The sequence below is a fragment of the Camelus dromedarius genome, chromosome 10 (assembly GCF_036321535.1).
Source record: "Camelus dromedarius isolate mCamDro1 chromosome 10, mCamDro1.pat, whole genome shotgun sequence".
Taxonomy (NCBI): Eukaryota; Metazoa; Chordata; class Mammalia; order Artiodactyla; family Camelidae; genus Camelus; species Camelus dromedarius.
This window is the reverse complement of record NC_087445.1, coordinates 18448234-18471203: the sequence shown is the minus strand read 5'-3', so window position 1 is coordinate 18471203 and position 22970 is coordinate 18448234. Positions and strand designations below refer to the sequence as shown.

Below are 22970 nucleotides of genomic sequence, written 5' to 3'. Positions count from 1 at the left end.
TCATTTTTTAAAAGGTGATGGTAACAAAATTACTTTCCATTTACTCTGCACTAACTTTGTATACCTAAGTCAATGTTGCCTCAGGAAGTATATTTAATATACTTTGCCTCTTTGATAGCCTACTGAATGTGAATAAGAATATTTGAAGGTCATCTTCCAAGGCAGACATTTTGAAGGTTTTGAGGATGACTTTAATGTTTCTGCCCCTCTCTCCTTCCATCACATACACACACACACACACACACTTTTTATACTAAAGAATTTTTAGAAAATTCTGCACCAAAACTATTGATTCAGATATTCAGACTGCAGCAACCATACTGAAGGAATCAAGAACCCATTACCTCAGTGCTTCCTCCAGAAATTATTTTGAGTTATTGAATTTTTGATAAATTGAAGGCAAATTAATAATTTTTTGCAGTTTTCTAAAACTAATTTAATTTCTTATCTTAGAAAACAGAAGTTCATAATCTTGTTTAATATCTGTTAAATAATTACAAATATTAGAAACTTCAGAGTCACACCATAAAGGCCATCATATAGGGCTTTTGTACAGGTGTGGGTAAAAAATTAGGCAAAATTTACATTGATTTTACCTGACATCTTGGAATGTGCCAACAATTTGAATATATAAATATATATTTTATTATGATATGCATATTCTTTAAAATGGAGTTCAAGAATTTCTAGCTAAACAGTTAAATTACAATTAAGAAGGTATTTACTGTAAAAGTAAATTAATGAGCATTTAAGGGTGTAGTTTAACTAGGCACTTTAACAATAATTGACAAATGTATGGATGAAAGTTTACAATGTATCTTTATGTATACTATTTTATCTAATTAGATGAGTACTATAGGGTACTATCTCAAGTTTACAATGAGAAAATGGAAGCACAGAGAATTTTAAGTACGAGACTTATTACCACATAGCTAATAAGTAAAGGAAATGGAATCTAATCACAGATCATATACCCCAAGAAAATGACATTTCTGCTTCTACTGATTCCTATGCTAGTACATAGATTTCCCATTATTGCTCTTAAATCAAAGTGGAGGTAAGTAATTTATATTTAATTTACAAGAGAGTTTTGAGTTAGTTTTATTCTGGGCAAGAAATAAACCTCTGAAAGAAATTAATCTTTCTTTATTATGAGATTCAATGGCTTTTAGAGCTGACAGGACTTCAGTTATCATATTGCATTATTGTTCAGAATTTTTTCATTCACTCAATCAGTATATGTTTACTGGAACATACATGGTTGGTACTGAATGAAAAAGAGGTCCAAGGGAGTTAAGCAACTTTGAAAACAACAATTAACCAGAAGAGATGGAACTGAAACTATGTATGTGTGTGTGTGTGTGTGTTTTGTGTGTGTGTGTGTGTGTGTGTGTGTGTGTGTGTGTGTGTGTATGTATACCCACATACTCACTCAAGGGCAGCTATAAAATGCTATGTGAGGGCATTTGTGGCAAGATACACACACAGTTCAATTTTGCATGTATTACTAGTCAATGGCTTTTGACAGACCATGCAACCTCAAGCTGAGCCTCAGTCTCCAGTGTAAGAAATGAGAGAATAAAATCCCTGAAGCATGAGGATAATATGACAATTAAATGAGATAATATAACTTAATGTGTCTAATACTGTTAAGCTCCTTATGATTATTCTGAGGGAAAAGAGAAAGCAAGCTTGACCGTGTGCTTTTGGAAGAAAGTTTCAATAAGCTTCTTTTAGAAACTGTGTTACATAAAATATATTCAGCTTCAATTATTCAGCATGTAAATTGAATGGAGTAAAATTCAAAGTATCCCATGTTGTATGTACATTTAACAATTATTTCAGAGTTAAAACACACTGCTTGTTCTACAGGTTGGGAAAGATTAGCGACTGGGGGGATTCATTGTTCTTTGGATAGCTGCTGTTTCTTTAAATTGGGTGAAAGAGTTGTACAGTTGCTGAGTCAGATGATCTGGCAGCCTGAGAGATTCAGGGCAAGAAAATGGTGGCACTCAAAAAAAGAAAGTAAAACAGAAGCTTTCCCCCCCCCCAATATATCACAAAGTAATAGGTGTAACATTAGAAAAATATAGTTTAAAAGCAGAAAAATATGGTTAGAATTTGATAGGCATAATATTTTACTTTTTCTTATAATTGCACATTGTTTTTTAGCTTATAACATTCATATGTATTTCCTTCCTCGTCAGTGTGCTTTTACAGACACAAATACCCATCATTTTGTCTATAAGTGCTTTACTCTATTATGCCTACATTTTACTGCAGTTTTGCCTTGGTCGTAAATAAATATAATTTAAAACTGTGAAATACTGGTGTTTTCTTTTTCTTCTCTAACATATTGTTAGCTTGTTATGTTTACTGCCTCGTTCTGGTTTGGAAAATAAAATAAAATGAATGAAATCCCTTATCTATCTATCTATCTATCTATCTATCTATCTATCTATCTATCTATCTATCTACCTACCTACCTACCTACCTACCTACCTACCTAAGAGTGCCATCCATCCTATGTAAACAAGGATGAGTGTATATAGTGTTTCAAAAACATATCATAAATGACTTTTGTGGAAAATTTCTATCTGGTGCTACAAGTTTTAATGCACAAGTGTATCCTGTTACATCTTTTGCCCCAAAATATGTTCTAATTGTAGAAATGTGGCATCTAAGAGATAATCTTTTCCAATTCAGATGAAGGATCACATAATAATAATAAAGGGCCTCCCTCTTTTGGTAAAAGAGCTCCTCCAATGTTTATTCAGATTCTCAGTGTGCTTCCTGGGACCCAAAGTATAACTGACTGATTCTAAAATTTTAAATCTTACCTAAAAGCTTGGACCTCAATTTAAAAATAAATAAGAAAAAGTAAGGTTAAAAGAAAAGCAATGCAATGTTGATCAAATTTGTCAAATGGTGTCCCAGTGAGCCACCTGTAACAGAATCCTCCTCATGTGCTTTTAAGGTTCAGATTTCTGATTCTTGGGACCCATAGCAAATCTGCTGAGTCAAATTTTCTGAGACTGAACCCCAGAAATGTGTATTTTAAACAGCAGCCCAGGTAATGCTGCTGCTGATAACCTTTGTCTTACTTCTTGATCTCTCATTATTTTCGTGCTTAAATTAAGAAAGTAAGGACATATTTATTTACACCATTCTGATTGCACAATTTTATTATTAGTTTCAATTTGCTTAAAAGAGTATCTTTGTTCATACAATTCTGAACGTCTACAATCTACAAACCTTTTCTTCCTTGGGGGAAAAAAAAAAGCCCTCCTGGCTTCACAACAATTTAAATAAGTTTTGAGGTTTTTTTTTTTTTTTTTTTTTTAAGGTAAATGGGAAAACTGAAAGCTAGTTGAAGAATTAAAAAGTCCTTTATGATAGAAAATAAAAATCAACAATTCTTTTTCAAAGGACCTCTGAGGCATTGTAATTTTAAAGCTTGTAGTTGATGTTTTTAACTGCCCCCCCATTACTTCTTTCTGATTATGTAGCTCTGCCCAACTGCAACAGTCATTCTAGGGTTTATGAAATAAATACCTTCACTGAGAAGCAGAGATTTTCTTCAATCCTCACCTCTTTAAAAAAAATGCTATTGATGCTTAGTAAATTCAATAATTGTCAATATACATGGGATTGCTGAACACATACTGAAATAGCATGAATTAAGATAATCTGCAGAGGTCCCAAATTGTGGGCATTTTCTAAAATGGAGCAGAGTCTTAAAAGAATCTTCCTTCTCCTACTGAACAAAGCCTTACTTTATTCCCAAGGTTTTCTCCATCAGTTGGCTTACTGACATAGAAGTTGATCTTATTTTAATACTTACTGATGTTTTTTTCATTCTAATAAGTGATTTCATTCTTTTTAACTAAGGGGGAATCTATTCAAACATGAGGGAAGTTTCAGCATAAGAAATCTGTCGAGAGACATCATCACTGGAAAAATATCACTGGCCATTCTCCTTGCACCTCAGAAAGAGAAACAAAGAAGAGAAGACCCTTTAATACTCTAGTCGCCACCTGGTCTGGAAGGGAATGGAATGGCCAGGGAACCTCAGAAGTGCCGCGGACCCCTCGACCCCAGAGTGAATCTGTCGCACTCTGCCCCCTCCCTTCCAGAAAAAAGGCCTAGCCAGTTTCAAGCTACAGATGTCGGCTGTCATACCTATACCTCGCACGCCTCCTGAGCCCACTCAGACTGCCTGTCCCCATCCCCTCCCCCCCCCCTCCAGGGCAGCCCCTAACCTGCTCAGCTTTTAGCCCCTACTTTGCAGTTACTGTTACTCTGATAAAAATCTTACCTGCGGAAATAGATGGGGTGAAGGATGAGGCCCCGGGGAGGCTAAAAGTAGAAGGGGTTCGTTCGCGCAGTGGGGTGAGAAGTGGCCAGCGTCTAACTCTTGGTGGAGGGTCCTACCCCAGCGGCCAATAAAATCTCCGGCATCCGAAGCGTCTCTAAGACTTGAGAGGGTGGGGAGATGTGTCCAGGAGGGTGGTTGGAGCTGGGAGGTGGTGGAGGCGAGGGGTGAGCAGTTTCGAGTCTCACTTCCTACTCTAGGGTTCTGGGAACACCCGTTGCGACCCCAGCCCCGTTCTGAGAGGTGGTGAGCCCCACCCTGAAGTCGTCCGCTGAGGGCTTGTGAGAAGGGATCCCGAGAAGGACGCACGTTCTGGAACCAGAGAGGCCTAACACCGGCCAGGCGCCTTGGAAACAGGTATAGCTACCCACTTATCATTAAAAAAAACGAACTACATTGTGAATTGGCGCAGCGTGCGCTAGAGTCTGAAGTCAGAACCCTCTCAGGCTTTCTCCAGACCTTAAAGCCACAGTCTTCTATAGGATACCTGCACAACTCATCTTCCTCACCCTTTCTCACTCCTTCCCCAACTAACACTAAGAAAGCTCTTAGTTCATCGGTACTGTACGGTCGTTTCAGTGGCAAAGGCTTTGAAAATAATTAGTGATGGTCACAGAATTTTGGAAAACTCAAATGAAGAAATAAAAGAACACCAACCATCCTGAGGAAGCCACCATTAATATTCTGGAATGTTTGTGTGTGTGTGCGCGTGCGCATGTATGTGTGCTCGTGTGTTGTGTGTGTGTGTAGGGAGAGAGAGAGGAAAAGAATAAAAGTTTACTGTTTTGAATTTTTAAAAACTGCCTAACTTTATAATGTAATAATTTTACATTCTATTATTCTTCAAAAACATGATGATATATAATTTCCCAGCTCTGAAATACTTCAGACCATAATTCCAGAGTGTAAGTGTACCATAATTTAACAACCTGATTGCTAGAATTTCAGGTAATTTTCAATTTCTTGCTATTATTTGTCTGTATTGGTCTTTGTCAGAATATTTCCTTAAGATAATGCCTTCATATAGAAAAACTGAATAAAAGTGTATGGATATTTTACAATTTCTTGATACATAACTGTAAAAATGTTCTTGCCGGTGGCTGTTTAGAAAAATTTACAAATCTTCAGTCAATAAACAGACACAAGATTATTCATCAGATGTGTGAAAACCAGAATTCAGAGAACTACAGTTTTTTAAAAAGCTATTCAATATAATACTTTTATATTTAGAAAATGAAACTATACCCATTGTTTACATAATGTAAGCTGTGGCATTAAAGCACCACAAAAACTTTTTATCAGGTTGGATTTTGGAGTAGACAGGATTCCCTGGCCTAGGGTATTTTAGGATGGAGTAGGGCAAGTAAGATTGTTATGCTTCTCAAAAAAGACTAAAGGTTTTAAAAGAGCAAAAACACTGGGCCAAACGTTCAGCCTTCCTTTAAGAAAGTATCTTTGAGGTGATGTGGACCATGTTACTATCAGGAGTCATTCACAATATTGAGAAAATGGTTTAGCTTAACTCTACCATAGTCGTTACTAGTGATGAACTAATATGTAATTAGCAGACCTGTAAAATATTATGGACATACATAACAACAGACTGTGTCACTGTTGCCTTAGGATGAGCATGGACTTTTAAAAATTCAAGTCCCCAAAGAACTGAGCGAATATTAAGTGTTGATTTCTGAAAGGATTATTGTTCATTTAGAACACATATAAGCTAGGGATCATGTACACATTAGGAATAATAGTTTATACTACCTGTACGGTGCTTACCTTGATAGGACACATGCTTTTAAAGGAGAGAAAAACCTCTAAGAGTTCCCAGATAGCAGTAAACAAATAAATATTTAAATTCATTAAAAATGACTATTTTGTAAATACACTCAGGTAGAAATAACAAATCAATTAATGAAATTAATCAGGCATGTGTGGATAAGAAACTAGTAATGTGGAATTTTATTATTTACACTTTCCAGTCATATAAAAAAGTCATAATGAACATACTTGCAGAAACTTTAAAAGACGTTAAAATAATAACACCTTACAGATCTGTATTGTTAAATAAGTCATACAAGTTATTTTTTAGCACTGTGACTCCCAAGGAACTGTGTGAACCCCAACATACATACTATCCATACATATTCTGAAATCAATAAAACCAATAGACATAACACATTAATATGAAATATATAATTATGTGTCATTTGTAATTATACTTCCAGATATTTATATACATGTATAATTTCATATATGAAGTTGGAGAATTGCACATATTTTTAAAACATATTCTATTCTATCCAAGTCATATGTTCTGTCTTCAGCTATTTGTTGAAAATTGGGCTTTTCATATAGTCAATGCATTTTTAAATAGCTTTCACTTCATTTCAGAAAATTGATATGTATCTTAAAAATGAGAAATAAATGGCTATTTTCAATGAAACTATCATTTTCATATGTTAACACTTTATACAATAAACAGACTATAAAATGAATATTTCTGTAATTTAAATTAATCACAGTACTTACAGTATGTATTCCTAAAATTGAAAAGATATAATTATAGTATTTACATAGATTAAAACTTCTACTTTGTTACTATAGATTTTTGAATGCAACCTAATTATTTAAATAAAGTAGCTTTATATACAGAGTAACATTAACAGCAATGAGATCCAAAAACATGGTGGCTAAATGTTTGCTGGTATGGATAAAGCACCATTTAAAAAAAAAGGATCCTATTAATGTTATAAAATGAACTAAAATCAAGTCCAGCAGCACGCCATGAAATTCTTTACAAAGCTCCTTCTACTAATTCTTAAAAAGCTGAACTTTCATAATAATGTGAAAAAGAAAATGTGTATTCTCCCTATAAATTGTTTGTAGTTTTTTTGTCAATAGAAATTGAGGCACTTAATTAAACGTCTAATTAAAAACGTTAACAGTTTTACATTTACATGTCAAAAGGTCTATTTACGTTACAATAAAAAATAATTCCCCCTCTGCTAGCCTTTGCTTTTCCAAAACATATATTCCCACGGAAATAGTGCCACAAGAATGGTAAAAAAAAAAGTGAAGTCTCATTAATTTGTTTTTGGATTTATTATCCAAGCTTTAATTAGGATTCCACATATTGTAACTATATGTATATATAATATTTCAATTATTCTAGTCATAGGAAATTACATCGATGATGTAAAGATTGATCTGATGTGGGTACAAAACTACCTAGAATTCTTTTTTCAAAAAGTAGGCCTCACTTTTTAAAAAGTGTTAACTGGGGCCTGAGATGACTAAAATCTGATCAGTGTGATCCTCAGACTCCTCACTGTACGTCTATCGGTTGCCAAACATACGGGCATTGTCCCGAGCATTTTAAATATAACCAGGCCGCTAAAGAAGAAACCTCCATCTCACCAAGAAAGTCCACCTCTATTGACTGCAAAAGCAAGTGTTTGCTCCTCTTAGTAGTTACTGATCCTTCGATCAATGTTACTATTTCGGGAAGTCAAACTCTGTTCGAGCCCCCACCCTCAAACCTCCTCCACTACTGGAAGGAGGGAGGGTTGACCTCGCAGGAAGGTTGGGGAGAAAAAAGGCGGTATCCAGAAAACTGAGACCGTTAGTAATACTCTCCTCCAGGGCGCAATAAAGTGCCTTAGAAATACACCTTGTGTGTGTGTGTGTGTTCACTGACTGCCACCCAGGAAATTCAGGAGTGACTGACTTCTAAAGTGGGTTTAGAATCTCCCGGTATCCCCCAGAGTTTCACGGGATTACTCAGGTGGGTGAAGGGGGCTCCAGGCTCAAAATACTAGAGAACGGCACTTCTAAGTAACAATAACCCGTATGGGGAGAAAGTGGAAGGAGCCTCCCACACAGTAACAACCTCCTCCAACCTCGTCCGGAAGATGTTTTATCTGAGTATTAGACTATATCAAACAAAATCATCCAAGGGCCGATTGTGCCCGGGATTTTCGAGGCCTTTCCTACCTGGTCTAGGATGCGGCTGCTGCGCTCTGCGCTGGCTCCTCACTAGCATCAGCACGAGGGCCGCAGCGGCCCGCACACCCGGCGCTGCCCACTCACCCGCTGGCCGCGCGATGTGCACCACGAAAGCCCTGACTCGCGGCGGGCCGCACGCGCGCCGAATCCGCACTGTGACCAGGAGCCGGCGCACCATGTTCTTGCCGCCGCGGAGCTCGGCGGGCGCAGTGCCGCCTTTTGGCTTCAGAGGTAGGCAGTTCGGCGCCCGCCCCCCGAGTCGCACACTGAAAACCGCGCACCGCCCCCCGCCCATCCCCGCCCCGCAGGCGCGCACCCGCCTTCCATGCGCGCGCCCGCTCGACCCCGACCTCCCCAGAGCTTAGAACCGTTCTGCGCACAACGCGCGCGGGAAAGGCCGGCAGAGGCGCCTGGCGGCGCGCGCGCGCGGGCGGCTAGCGTCCTAGGTTCCTCTCCCTCCCCCCAACCTCCTCTTTCCCGCCCGGTCCGCGCTCCCCCCCCCCACCTTTCCACCCTCCGCGCGGGCGCCCCACGCGGTGACAGCTCAAGGTCCTGACGCCACAACGCATCTCCAGGCAGCCCGCCCCCTCGCAACATCCGTCACCTGACCCTGCCATATCAGGAACCGCCGCGGTCCCGCTCGCGTCCCTGCTTGCCTGTCCCCCTTCCTTTATTATTCGCGCCCTTCGCCGAGGGTCCTCCATTTTTCCAAACCGGATTATTTAAAAGAGAAAAAGAAAGAAAGAAAGGGGGGGGGAAAAAAAAAAAGCAAAGTCATCTCGTAGCTCTATCCTCCATTCAGGAGGCTGGATGTTATTTTTGAAAGAAATGGCGCTATGTTCCACTTCTAGATTTGGGAAATGAGTGAAATTAAAGGAAACTGCTGCGACATATGGACACTGCGTGGCGCTGGCGCCGCTGGAGCGGCGGGCCCGGGGCCGGACCAGGTAGGCGGAGCCGAACCCCAACCCCTGTTGGGTCCGGGAGCCCTTTCCCCTCCCTGTTCCCGGCGTTGCGGAGGGCTCTGGGCTAGGCCGACAGTCCATTCACCAGAATTTTTATTTTCGCTTTTAACCTCCGGCGCAGCGAAGCATCTGAACGCTTCTTCCTCTTTCCTCCGCCCGTGGTGCTCCCCTCCCCCACCAGCTGCTATTCGCTCTCCGCGAGGCCCGGCGTCCACTGGTCGTTCCGCCCGCGGCGGCCCGCAGCCGCCGCCTCCTCCTCCCGCCCGGCTCTCCGACACCCTTCCCTCTTTCCGCCTGACTCCTCAGCGTGGTCCCTCTCCTCTGTCCTCTCCTCCTCGTTTCTTCCACATCACTGTTCCTTTCTTTCTGGACACCCACCCTGCTCCTCGCGCCGCTGTGGTCCTCTCTGCACAGGAAAAGCAGGGGAAGGAAAGGAAAGAGCCGCATAAAGCAGGGGTGAGTCGAGGACACCGCGGCGGCCTGAGGACACGGAGGAGCCGGGTTCCAGAGCGCTGTCTGACGGGTCCCAGCTCTCTGGCTGGATGGAGCTCTGACCCGGGCTCGCCTGCTCCCCGAAGGCGGGTGGTCGAGCCCAGGCCGCCGCTTTCAGGCGGACGGCGCTGACCCGATGCTCCAGCGTCCCAGGCCTGAAGTCAGTCTCGATCGGCTGAGAGCCTCGTGGGCTGGAGGCGCGGCCTGGCCGACCAGGCATGTAAGAGAGGATGTGGGACTAGGCCCAATCTTCGGAACCTGAAAGGTGGCTCACCTCGAAGTGGCTTCTTTTATATGTGCCCGGACCTAGTGGTTGAGCTGCAGAAGTGGATCCGCAGCGTGAGAACCGACAGGTCCAAAGGATCTGAGCCCCTCACTGTCTGGAGAAGGCAAGTGAGGCTTGGATGGTGCAATCACCGTACTGTAACTGAGAGGCCAGTTCCAGCGGCAGGCTGCTTCCACTCCCCACCCCTCACCTTGGCACAGGATGTAACCGCCTAACGGGCCGGTTAAAGTGAGACTTAGGGACCAGGCTTAAATAGCCACTCATTTTTACACACATCTTTTACAAACCTACCTCTCCCCTCTCCTGCAGGACTCCCTCAGAATTTACCAAACGTCGGGCTCCACACTGAGGCTGCTTGCCACTCCTCTGCGACAGAATAAAAGGGCTTTTTCTGCTCTTCACAAGGCTAGCTCTTTCTCCTTCAGGTCTGTTCTCAAGTATCCGGGCTCAGAGACTTTTCCTCTTTCAGGCACCATCATATCTCCGTATTTCTTTGTTGTTTTTGGTTTTGTTTTCCCTAAAGCACTTACCATACAGAAATCATCGTAAGTAATTGTTTCTTTGTTTGTCTCTCAATAGTTAGTATGTAGTTAGTATGTAAACTCTGTGGAAGGCCCAACTTGCTCTGTCTTCCTCCTCCCACCCTCCGCACCACCCGTCCCCCACCCCCCAGCACAAATCTCATAGGAGAGATGGACTAGTAAACACGTACAATTATGAGAAAATTTCGCTTTATGGCAAACAGAGGGGGGGTACTTTAGGGAGTGGGGGGATCAGAGAAAGCATCCTTGAGGGAAAATGTTGCCCAATCTCAGCATAGTATTATTTAAAGTCTCTAGAGAAGGGGAGGAGTTAGGGATTTCCTGGACCCCGGCAGTTTAATTAGCTGTGGCAATAAATCATGGTGAGTGAGGGTGAGAAGATCTGTATTACACATTTCTTGAAATTATTAGTCAGAGTTCTCCAGAGAGACAGTACCAATAGGGTGTGTGTGTGTGTGTGTGTGTGTGTGTGTGTGTATGATTTATTTTAAGGAACTGGCTTACCCAATTGTGGGGGCTGGCAAGTCTGAAATCTGTAAGACAGGTAGACAGGCTGGAGACTCCCAGAAGAGCTGATGTTGCAGTTTTGAGTCAGAAGGCAGCCTGGAGACTGATCTTTCTTCTTTGAGCAACTTCTTTTCACTTAAGGCCTTCCAATGATTGGATGAGGCCCAGGTGCATTATGGAGGATAATCTTTGTTCAAGTCTGTGGATTCAAATGTTAGTTATATCTAAAAAAAAAAAAACTTTACAGCAATAAAAAGACTGTTGTTTGACCAAACAGTTGGGTACCATAGACTAGCCAAGTTGACACATGAAATGTGACATCACGTTATCTCATTATGCCGGAGAGGTCTGCTGAGCCTCAGTTTCCCAGCCAAGTTTAAATTCAGAAGATTTGTCTGTGTTGATTGGGCCTGTATAGCTTAACCTATAACCCTTCTCTCTCCACCCAAACTTATTCTTGATAAAAGGAGAGTTGCCCACTTCAGAGGAATGCCATTTGAGTAAGACCATTGAGTAAGATTGTAACACAGTAAGCACTGTATTCGATGAACATAAATTTTACACCTTAAACTTAAATCCCATCTTCGTTTTCTTCTGCTGCCCAACACCTATGTTTTGTTAGTTGTGGTATGCAGGGGAATTCTATCTAATTTTAGTGTTAGACTAAGCAAAATACAATTATGAAGATGAATCTTTAGCAACACAACTAATTTGTGGTGTTCCAAAGACGTTTGGAATTCCAAATGATTTTTGATTATGTGCTCTTCAAAAACAGTATGATCAAAAACTGAACAGTGTTATTTGTGTGCACTTTCACTTATGTTACTCATTTTATCACCACAGTGGCCCTTTAAATCTGGGATTACTAATCTAGTTTACAGGTGAGAAAACTGAGGCCCAGAAGGACGCAAATCTTTGATTACTTTATGGCCAGCAAGTGCCAGGGCTGGAATCATTAAGAAGTTCTTTGGACTACAAACTCTTTCTTTTGTACTAAAGGCCAAAGTCAATGGGGAGTGAGCTACTGATGGGTCATTTGTGCAGACAGAAGACCACTAAATATTGGAGCATTTTTTTTTCCTCTCTTCCTTTTGCTTAAAAACTGACTTGCAAGATCTGAGTTTTAGATTGGTGGCAAATGATTTCTATTTTGAATCAGCAAATTCATCCAACAGGCAGAGATAGGAGGGGGCATTTACTTAACATATCTTGTCTGTACCACCCACCCCACCCCTAGTCATGATGTTCCAGGACACTAGCTTTTTCCCTCAGGTATCTCTTGATTATCAAATTCCTTGAGAAACGTCCCTACTATTGCACATGCTCAAAATGAAAAGCCCAAAGGTATAAGACAAAAGACACCATAAGCAAGATTTAAAAACCATTATTTGAACATATATGACAAAATATTAACTTCTAGAATACATAAATAAATACTGAAATGAGTAAAAAAAAAAAAAAAGTAACCCAGTATAAAAATTAGCAAAGAATATAACTGGCAGTTTAGAGGATGTACAAATAGTCAAATGGCCAAAAATACATGAAATTGTACTAAATTTTACTGATTAGTAAAGAAACATAACAAAAACACTGACATATACCTATAGGTGTGGCAAAAACTAAAACGAGAGATGACACTGGCAAAGTTGTCAGAAAACAATCACTCTTGTGGGGAGGGTATAGCTCAAAGAGGTAGAGTGCATGCTTAGCATACACAAGGTCCTGGGTTCAATCTCCAGTACCTATTCTTAAAAAAGTAAATAAATAAACCTAATTATCCCCCCCCAAAAAAAACCTAAAACAAAAAAAGAAAACAATCACTCTTACATTCTATTGTAACTAGGTGCATTCACTTTGGAGGGCAACTTCACAGTTTTTATCAAAACTATATGCATATACATCCTCTGTCTCAGCAAGTCCACTCCTGTACCTCATATAAGTGTGCAAAGAAACATGTACATAAATATAGAAAGATTTTACACACACACACATATACAGATATACACTGTATGTTTTACATGTACCCTTAGCCTCAGCAATATCACTCCTATAAATTGCTACAGATAGGTCATGTAAGGATGTGAAAAGGTTCTTTATAGCATGATATGTAGTAGGAGAAAAAGGAAATAATTTACATGGTTGTCAATAGGAGACTGGTTTTAAAAAATTGGGGTTCCTCCATAAAATAAAGAACTATGCAGCTGTACAAGAAATGAAGTGCATCTCTATATACTAATGCAAATTGTCAAAGACCTACTGCGAATCAAAGAAAACAAGTTGCAGAATGGTATGATCCCATTTACATTTTCCAAATGTGTGTGTTCGGGCAGGGGTATTTACCATTATATGTACCTATATATCTGGAAGGCTGATTACTTTTTTAAAATAGTGGCTACTCCTGGATAGTGAGAATGGTGGGTAGGGAGGTTTCAGGAAATTTTATTTTCTATACTGTTTGAAAATTTACCATGAACAAGAATTTTAAAGTAACAATGGAAATTTGGGGCTTCAAACCTAGAGGTTTTTTTTAAGTTTATTTTAGGTTTATCTTGATTTAAAAAAATTTTAATTGAAGTATAGTCTATTTACAATGTGTTAGTTTCTGGTGTACAGCATAGAGATTCAATTATATAAATGTATGTATGTATGTATGTATATATATATATATATATATATATATATATATATATATATATTCCTTTTCATATTCTTTTCCAATATAGGTTATTACAAGATATTGAATATAGTTCCTTGTACTAAAACCTAGAGATTCTAATTCGGTTGTCCTAAAGTTGGTCAGTGAATTCAAAATTTAGACCCCTCCAAGAGTAATTGAGAGCCAAGGTTGAGAACCACTTCCCTATATGTTGGTCTCAGATGTCCGGTGTGGATAGCATCATTGTACAGATATAATAAATATCTGAGGGGCGAATGTAAAATAAAATGCCATGTAATTTTTCCCTAGAAAGGGGATGACATTAAATTCTTCTGTTTAAGGTGGGATTTAAACAGATCAAAAGGCTCCTGAAACCCTGGAATAAATTCATATACGATACCTCTAACAAAGGCAATCCAGAGATTAGAGAATAGCAGAGGATGACAAAATATTTTAGGCAAGGTTATAGCTTGTAACTCTAGGTGGCATATTAGGAGCAGGTACAGGAGTCTGTAAAGGGTACCACTGTGCCCTAGGAAAGGTGGTAGAGGTTAGTAACTCATAACCTACAGATGGAATGAGAAGCCATTGAGTATAAATATTTCTAACATTCACCCTTCAGAAGCAAACTTCATGTGTTGTCAATCTGTTGACCTTTCAGTGGCTTTGTGAACAGAATAAGTTGCTTACTGTTTTATACTTATATGTTATCTCTTATAAACATATTATAAAATACACTGACATTATTTATAACTTAGTCTGATAAAGAAAATGCAATTATTTATACTAAGAGATGAGTGAAATCTGAAGGACAATGGATAATCCTTACCTATCTGGTGTAGGACTGTATCAAAAGCTACCCAAACAGCAGACACTCATTACTAGTCCTGACTGCCACTCTGCCGTCTAGAGCCCAGTAACTGGTAACTAGTCAGAAAAAAGTGGAATTCTCAGGGAAACCAAGTTTTTAGCTAAGGAAAGAGGATGGGGAAATTTGTGCAGGGATAAGAAGGTAGAGGGGGGTTTGTTCAAAAAGAAATAGAGACCCAGACATCACATAAGAGAAGGTTGAAACAAAGTAGTACCACTCATATCATAATATAGACTATTCCAAAAATAAGATAGACAAAAAGATTATGCCTTTTGGGAGGAGGCCAAATTTTAAAGAAAAACGGGCATGGTTTAATCACTGTAATTGGTTTTCAGTTTAACTCTGTTGTAAAATATTTTCCCTGCCAGCACTGACTCTAGATCTACTGGAGGTCTAACGTCACGAGCTTCTGAATGGGAAGGGGATTAATAGGTGTTTGGGGTTCCTTTGTAAACTTCCAGTAGAATGTGAATGTCTGTGAGACAGCAAATCATCTTCATTCATCTCTTAGAGTTTTTTTTTCCCCCAGAAAAATCTTTGGTTTGTATTTATTTCAAACTTCAAATTAGTAAATCAGAATTGGGTGCTCAGTTGTGACATACATGCTGATTTATATTACTGTGTTTAATATGTAATCCATGCCAATTACATATTATTTCATTAGCAGCACTGGCTTCAAAGCACTACTTCCGTTATTACATAATTAACAAAGGGATGATATATAAAAGTTACCATTTCTATAAAGTATTTTTTGCCTTATGCAAGAAACTCTAAGTGAGGGATTCAAGAGGTCAAAAAGGACTCCTACCATTTGTTATAGCTGATATTGAGAAATGCTTTATAGAAAATCAAGACGGTAGGGAATGAGTAGATTCCCATCATTTTAGGCCTCGAATTATTTCACAAATCCTATCAGCTTGTAGACCATAACAGTTTAGTTTGATTTGATTAATTATGTTGAACTATTGACCCATTTTCCACAGAACACCACCATGCCTCTCTTCCTTCTAGTCCTTTTGTTGCTTTTCTTTTTGTCTCATTCTCGGCCCTCCTGAAATGGCTGACTTGTACATATTTAGGTGACACAGAGCTCTTCCCTGACCAGCTAGTTCCTACTAGCACCCAGGCAACATTTACAGACCTGAAGTTTCAAGGAATCCAATGGAAACAAACCAGAAAGTACAGAGGTTTAGAAATAGGTCTGTAAAATCCATAACAGCTGTTTACAGAGTTACTCATCTTCTAATGACTTTTCTACATATTTTAGCTTTCTCATGCCTTTGCACTTTCTATCTCTTCTAATATTCCCAACATTTTCTCCCAACATTTTCTCTTGGTTCTAACTCCTATACCAACCCCTTTTAGGTTAGAATCCCTTGTTATATGTGTACTTAAAAACCATTGTTTTCTTTGGGAACATTTACACTAGTTTGTGAATACCTACTTCAGCATTATTCTAATAAATGTATTCAGTCTACCTGCTTAGCTCACTTGAAGTGATTTTTTTTTTTTTAGTGACTCTGAGTGACATGAGAGAAATGCAAAATGCAAAAGAAAAAAAATCAGAGGTAAGATGAAGTAAGAAAGAGCTTAAAATTAAGCTATTTTGGCAAAGCATCTTTTCTGTGCTGGTACCCATAAGCTTGTCTGTAATTTTCAGCTAACTGGTGGAGGTAGTGTTTATAAAGATTCTGCCCCTCTCTCCACCCAGGGCTCCAGAATTTAAAATGTGTCTTCTCTCCACTCCTCTATATAGCTTTTTGGGGGCTCATATCATGGCAAAAATCATTATTAATAAAATATAAGAACACATTACAGTCATGTGTGCAACAAATGCATAAAAGGATAAAACTTTAGTGATGATAGGGAGCTTAAAAGTAATCTAGTCCAACTCCCAACTTGTATAAATGAGGAAATTGAGGCTAATCAATGTCACATGACTTAACAGGCCATATATTGAATTAGTTGAAGAACCAATTCTGAAACCCAGGTCTTCTACCTTCCAGTGAAGTCCTAATTTCTCTTTACTTCATTCCTTCTTTCTTCCCTGGGATTATGAATAGAACAGGAGAAGATACTGGAAGTATTATGATTCAATTGTTGTTGCTCCTTCAAGTAATTTTTAAAATTAAAATCTTCCTATTTTCTTATGTTCTCTGTCTTTTTTAGCTTGGTAATTGAACACTGACATTTATACCAACCTAAAGTTTATTTTTCAAGTTTTCACAAAATAAAAAAATAGTTTGTTAATAATGAATGTCAGATTTTGGTTATGATTAGCTGCTGACATAAACATGAAAACAGAATTCTTACGCTGTAGATGACACTAGCTTTTGTATTTGTTTCAAAGGCAGTCAACAAGAGTGCTTCTTCAAATGATTTCTATCATTTTTGCAGATCATTAATCCTACTTGCTCTTTTTTAGGTAGAGTGGCCATGTCTTGAGCATTGGAAAAATTATACCCTGTCATAAAAACAAGCAGTCTTAGGAAAAGCATAAGAGGGAAATAAGCATGTCTTTTGTTTTTTGAAATACAGAATTACTTACAGAGGTGATGGAAAAAAATCTCTGTTGACGATTACCTATTAACACACAAGTAGTTTGTTTTTAACATTTCCCATAAAGGAAGGGCAATATAGAATCTCAATGTAAGTGTAAGTTAATTTTATTTATTTGCTGAAGGTCAGTTATGTACCTAGCTTCACTAATTTGGTCCTGGACACTGTATTCTTCTTATTTTTGTCATAATACAGAAACAAAATATCATAAAAGCATTCCTATGAACACACTTTCCCAAACCTGTTTGGAGTTGTAAGGACCTTGAGCACTCTGTTTGAATCTATTTCATTCTTTATATCTCAAATTACTAACATTAGCCATTAGAACACAGGAAATTTTAAATAGATTTTGCTTTCATAGTAAATCATCCCTGTTTTCTCATCCATTCACTCAGCTGAAAAAGGAAATATAAAAATGAGGCCAAATGAATACATTTTTGAGTTCTGAATTTATTTCACTTCCAGATCTTGCAATGAAGGTCAGGTAGTAAGATTGGTACAAACCTTGGTAATATTTTAGATTTAGATACAGAAATTAACATATATATATTTTTTGTAATTGCACAGTGGAGCCAGAGGCAGGGTTCCTGTATATAGAGCTATGTTTGTTTGCATGTATCCTTCAAAGTGAAATCTTTACAAACTTAACAGTATATACTTCTTGTGCTGCTGATAAAACACACCAGCCAAACCTGCCTACCAGGTGGATTTGAAACTGAATTTACTTTTACATGCACTTATAAATTACTATTTCAGTCCAACCAAGTGGTTCTTGATGTCCAATGTATAATGTTTTTGTTTTGCCAAATATATGTCATTCATTTATATATATATAACTGTGGACCTCACAGTACCATATTACATTTTTCATATATATTACACATATGAAAATTTTATACATTATATATTTATGAAAAAATGTAATATGGTGCCCTGTGAGATCCACAACCACATTTTCTTGATTTAGTTTCCCTTAATATTAGAGTGTCATAAGATTTTGCAATATTTAAGTTAAAAATGAAATCACATTTTAAGCCAAAATCTTAGGAGTCCAATCTCTATTTTTAAAAAATTAAAGCAATGAAGTATCAGTTGTTCCAATGCTATAATGTATCAAGTAGCACTGGAAATTAAGTCCCCAAACAGTGCACGTTGAGTTTGTTCAGCAGATATTGACGTTCTACAAGCCATCATTATATATATTTTCAACAATTTTATATTCAATCTACTCTTTCAGCGAAACTTTGGGAAATATCCCGAGATAATTTACTGGGTAAGTGCATCCATCTTCTAAAAGACATTTGTAATATTTCAGTTTGACCCCGTAGACACTCTATTAAAGGAAACAAAATTTAAGTAATAAACAGGTGAAGGGTGAAAGTAATCTAGATGTTGGCACTGTGCCATAGCTTCATTTAAAAGCTATAGTTCTTCCTCTCCCCTTTCCTAAGGGCCAGAGTTACTTAGTTATTTAAAGTCTCCGTATTAAGACTGTTACTGAAGAACCTAGAAGTACAAAATATCACGAAATCTTTTCAAGTTGCACACAGCGGGTTTTCTGTATCCTACCGTATATAAGGCAAATCGTTACAGTTAACCACCTACCTACGGTTGCTCTTGCTACAATCCACGTCAGCCTGTGCGCGGACTTGTCAGCCTGTGCGCGGACTTCTGGAACCCCGCAGGAATCTCGCTGAGATTGAATAACAAACAGCAAAAGCCCTCCCCTTTCGGAGAGCTGTTCAACACCATCTTGATGAAGGGATTTTTGAATAAGCGGGCAAACTCGAGATGGCTCCCAGATTCCCTTTTCCCAGGCACTATCCAGTGGACCGGGCTCGAGTCTCCAAGGTTTCAGTAAGTATCGTCTTGCACGTGACTTGCTCTGCTCCGCCCACCGTGTAAAGGAAGCGTTGGGTGCCTACTGACGCTTATGTCGACCGTTGTCACTGTCTGGTCCTGTTTTCACCTTTTCCCTCAGAGCCCCCAGGGCCTAACGCCCGAAGTGGGGATTCACAAGGGGCTCCTTCAAGGTCAGTGGGGCGGACCTTATCACCTGCCTCCAACGCGAATGCCAATCACTGCCGCCTCCCACTCCGCCCCAGCATCTTCTGTGTGAAGAGTCAGCACCAGGGATCTCTTGTGGACTTCTTCACAGGCCACTTTTCTCCAGAAAACCCCGAAAAGTAAACCTAGGAGTTTCATATTCCGCTCCTAAATCTTGCTGGAAACCCATGTGCTCCACCTCTCTCACCTCTCTGCGTTTGGCTTCGAGGCGAGTGTCGAGGGCTACATCCAGGAAAAAAAGAAAAAAAAATTTTATTCCCAGTCTGCCACTTCTTTCCTGCGGAGAATCGAGTCGCCCAGGAAGACTTAACGCCGCTCCATGTTTGCAGCCCTTATTGAATTGAGTTAGGGTGGGGAATTGGAGAGAAGAGTCGTTGTGGGCGGTTGTATGCACGCACCATCAGTCTCCTGCGGCCGTGTGCAGGTACCGGGCGACGTCGCGGTGGCCCCGCTCCTCAGCCAGGTCCACGGGCAGGCGGCCCCAGGCGTCCCGCACGTCCAGCCGCGCCCCGGCTCGGTGCAGCGCCACCAGCGTGTCCAGGAAGCCCTCCCGGGCTGCGTCATGCACAGGTCGGGTGAGGGTGGCGGGGTCCGCGCAGTTGGGGTCCGCGCCATGGAGCAGCAGGAGCTCGGCCACTCGGACGCTGCCCATCATCATGACCTGCCCGGGAGAGAAGAGTGATCACGAAGGCCGTAGGGGCAGGTAGAGACTTTGCAAAGAAATACCTATTCATGAAGTATCCATCTAACGTAGAGGCGCTTACAAGCCTCAAGAGTCTAGGTAAGCTTTATTTGCTGACCCAGTTACCCGCCACTCCCCACCCCGGCCCTAATTAGTTCCATTTGATTCTTCAAACATGGGAAGACAAGAAAGCGCTGATGATAAAGACCTTGTAGTCGCTGTGGGGGAAAAAAGATTCTTTTTCTTTCGATTTCCATTGAAACATGGAATCTATTTTGTTAAATGATTTAAGTGTGTTGGGGGGTTAAGTTTAAAGACTCAGTAAGTTACTAAGTCTTAAATTATTTCCCTTGCTGTCTCCTCTACCCCAGTCATAATCCCGATCTGAAAATATTTATTAGACAGTTAGCTGATTTAAAAAAAAAGAAGTTTAGAGTAATGCTTTAGGAAAGAAAATAAACAACTAAGTTTAAAACAAGGTTTACTTTGTTTAGCTCTTGTATTAATCCCCTGTGGAAGGCTTTTTCTTTTCACTGTTACATACATCTGTGCTCATAAAGGGAATATAGTCCCACAGTTTGAGCCAAAAATGGAGATAGAGGTGAAACAATAAAGTCACTTACAGTTTTATAAGATGATGAAAACAAATTTTTTTTAAAATAAAAGGTTCACCACTTTTAATATTTAGTGTTAGAGATAAGGGCTAAAGTTTAAAGGGTAATATATTTAATGTAATGTAAAATAAATACAATATTTACATTGCACAGGATTTTATAATGTACTAGGATTTTATAGTGTTAATAGTAAATATTTGCTATATAAAAAAGAGCTGGGATCTTAGCAGTTAAATCAGAGCAATGCATAATTTTAAAAGATGTTTTAGAGCTGTAATCTTACAGTATCCATTTGTGTACATGTACATTATGCAAGCATTTACTTTCTTATTTTAACAATAAAACACTTTTTAATAACTACCCACAATGGAGTTACTTGTTTTTGTGAGTTTGTTTTAAAATGTACCACAGAATCAAAAGATAGTATGCTAATTTTTTGTTTCATGAATAACAAAAACATTCATTTCCTCCCTTAAAAACCATGATACGTTATGATTTCTATTAGTGATGTTAAGGGCATTTCATATAAAAGGAAAAGGGGAAAAGTGGTTCTTAATATCTTAGAAAATGGTGAATTAAAAAGACAAACCTCTTCTTACAATTATTCATATAATTTGACATCTTTAAGAACTACTTTACAATAATTTTGCTCCTTTAAACTATCTCTCATTTCTTCTATCACTTCATATGAATTAAAAAAGAATGAACACATATTTTCTTTAAAATATACGCGATTAACAAGATTCCCTAAAGATAGCTTGGTTCTGGGAGGTGACTGTGAGGTGGGTACTAACTATGACCATAATAGTCAACAGTAAAGCACAAAACATTAACTTAGATTTTAAAGGAATTAGAAAATATATTAGTATCAATTAAAGCTGGATTAATAGTTAAACATATTGAATAAATTAATTTTAACAATGAAGAGGCTAATTATGAACAGACTTTGCCATTTTAAAAAGGTGAAGGAATGCTTATGTAATCCAAGCATTCAGTATAAAAATTAAACAATAAAAATCTATTGAAGCATATTTTTTCTTAGGTAACACTCAAGAGACTGCTAACATAAAAGGAATTAAGTACTGTGATTGAGGAATCCTGTCTTATTTCGTCGTATTCAATTCACCTGTATGAGGAAAGAATACAAAATTTCATATCGCAGCTTAAAAATTCATAGTGATATTTTTCATGTGCTATGATTTAGTATGATTCCTTAAATCCAATCCAAATTGTTGTAACTTGTAATTTAATTATCTTAGTCGTTGAAAGTTGATCGCTGTTTGTCGAAAGGCAAAAAGGGCAAGACAAAACAATTCTCCCCCAAATAACCTCTCCTTTCTCCCTTTCCTCCCCAAATGAATCTATTTCTTGCATCTTTTATCATGAGATGAGAAAGGGATTATTGGTCTCTTTCTCTACCGTTAAAAAGAAACCAAACCGAAGGGGTGAGTTGTCCAACCCCTTTCTTTAGAATTTTTGAAAACCTGCTTTACACTTGAGCTCCACACTCCAGCAAGAGATACAGATCTAAGCCAGTGGACATCTCAAGTTGCAGCTGCGTCCCACAGAGACCACGGACCCGTGTTCCTACGCCCCCTGCCGGCGAGGCCCGGGTGCCCCAGCTACCTGGATCGGGCGCCTGCCGAAGCGGCTGAGTCCGTTGGGATCCGCACCGGCTTCCAGGAGCTGCCGCACGGTCTCCACCTGCCCCCGCGCCGCGGCATTAGCCAGGCGGGCATCGCCGCCGCCACCACTGAGCATACCCTTGTCCTCCTCGCTCAATTCGCAGCCCTCAGACGCAAACTGTCCCGGATAATCCACCGCTGGCTGTGAGCTTCGCAACACCCCTCCCTCCCGTCCCACCTCGCCCTGGCGCACTCTCCCCACTCCGGGAGAGCTCAGCTCAGCTTCAGGCCCCTTTCACCGTCCTTCTGCAGCTTGGGGGGACCCGTACAACGGCCAACCGGCCCGTAGTTAAGCTGGACTTTCCCAGATCGCTGCCAGGAAAAGGCGTCTCACGCAGTCGCAGCCTCGCGTGAATCCGCTCTGGCCACAGAGTGCGGGCGCGCTGCGGCGTGCTCACCGCCGAGCTCCCCCTGGCAGAGTGGAGAGCCGGCAGAGACTGAATCGGTTCCCAGCTGGGCTGCGGGGCTGGGCTCTACCCACCTCCTTAGGCTCCGCCCCTGTCCGTCCAGCCGGCGCGGGCACGTCCCACTGTGCTGGCTGGGAGACCTGGCAGGCAGATGACGTTACAGTCGACGAGGGTAGGGGCGGGGGGAGCAGCCCAGACGGTGCTGGGACGCATGCGCCAGACACCGGCGGCCCCCACTAAGCAACTAGCTGAGC

At 40.0% G+C, this 22970-nt stretch overlaps 3 protein-coding genes across 7 annotated transcripts in view; 1 reads left to right on the top strand and 2 right to left on the bottom strand.

Moving 5' to 3' along the window:
* Positions 1 to 8600, bottom strand: part of LOC105092872 (cyclin-dependent kinase inhibitor 2A) — a 28630-nt gene extending 20030 nt beyond the window's left edge. The window contains exon 1 of one of the 3 annotated variants that reach the window (XM_031449618.2): positions 8468 to 8600. The gene's annotated coding sequence lies outside the window, so the exon portion shown is untranslated. Of the gene's footprint in view, positions 1 to 4318; positions 4617 to 8371 lie in introns of those variants that run through there. The other 2 variants (XM_031449617.2, XM_064490163.1) reach the window with 2 other exon arrangements.
* A 298-nt stretch (positions 8601 to 8898) lies between these two features.
* On the top strand, positions 8899 to 19357 carry LOC116152594 (translation initiation factor IF-2). 3 transcript variants are annotated; one of them, XR_010382628.1, is made up of 4 exons: positions 8899 to 9330; positions 10436 to 10551; positions 16218 to 16270; positions 18499 to 18631. XR_010382628.1 is itself a non-coding variant. In XM_064490162.1 (3 exons), the coding sequence occupies exon 1, from the start codon at positions 9244 to 9246 to the stop codon at positions 9970 to 9972; it is 729 nt and encodes a 242-aa protein (XP_064346232.1). In that variant the 5' UTR covers positions 8899 to 9243; the 3' UTR covers positions 9973 to 10551; positions 16218 to 16270; positions 19243 to 19357. The 3 variants fall into 3 exon arrangements, 2 of the variants coding, with proteins under 2 accessions (XP_064346232.1, XP_064346231.1); XM_064490162.1 differs by lacking the exon at positions 18499 to 18631 and adding an exon at positions 19243 to 19357 and having other exon boundaries at positions 8899 to 10551; XM_064490161.1 differs by having other exon boundaries at positions 8899 to 10551.
* A 371-nt stretch (positions 19358 to 19728) lies between these two features.
* On the bottom strand, positions 19729 to 22452 carry CDKN2B (cyclin dependent kinase inhibitor 2B). Its single transcript, XM_010984632.3, has 2 exons — positions 22251 to 22452; positions 19729 to 19989 (listed from the first exon to the last, which is right to left on the bottom strand). Exons 1-2 carry the CDS (start codon positions 22383 to 22385, stop codon positions 19729 to 19731), a joined length of 396 nt encoding a protein of 131 aa, XP_010982934.1. The 5' UTR covers positions 22386 to 22452.
* Between the last annotated feature and the right edge of the window lie 518 nt (positions 22453 to 22970).

Coding starts and splice junctions, on each gene's coding strand:
- LOC116152594 (XM_064490162.1), top strand. CDS start 9,244: ATGAGTGAAATTAAAGGAAACTGCTGCGACATATGGACACTGCGTGGC.
- CDKN2B (XM_010984632.3), bottom strand. CDS start 22,385: ATGCTCAGTGGTGGCGGCGGCGATGCCCGCCTGGCTAATGCCGCGGCG. Junction 19,990..22,250: donor TCGGCAGGCGCCCGATCCAG/GTAGCTGGGGCA, acceptor TCTCCCGGGCAG/GTCATGATGATGGGCAGCGT.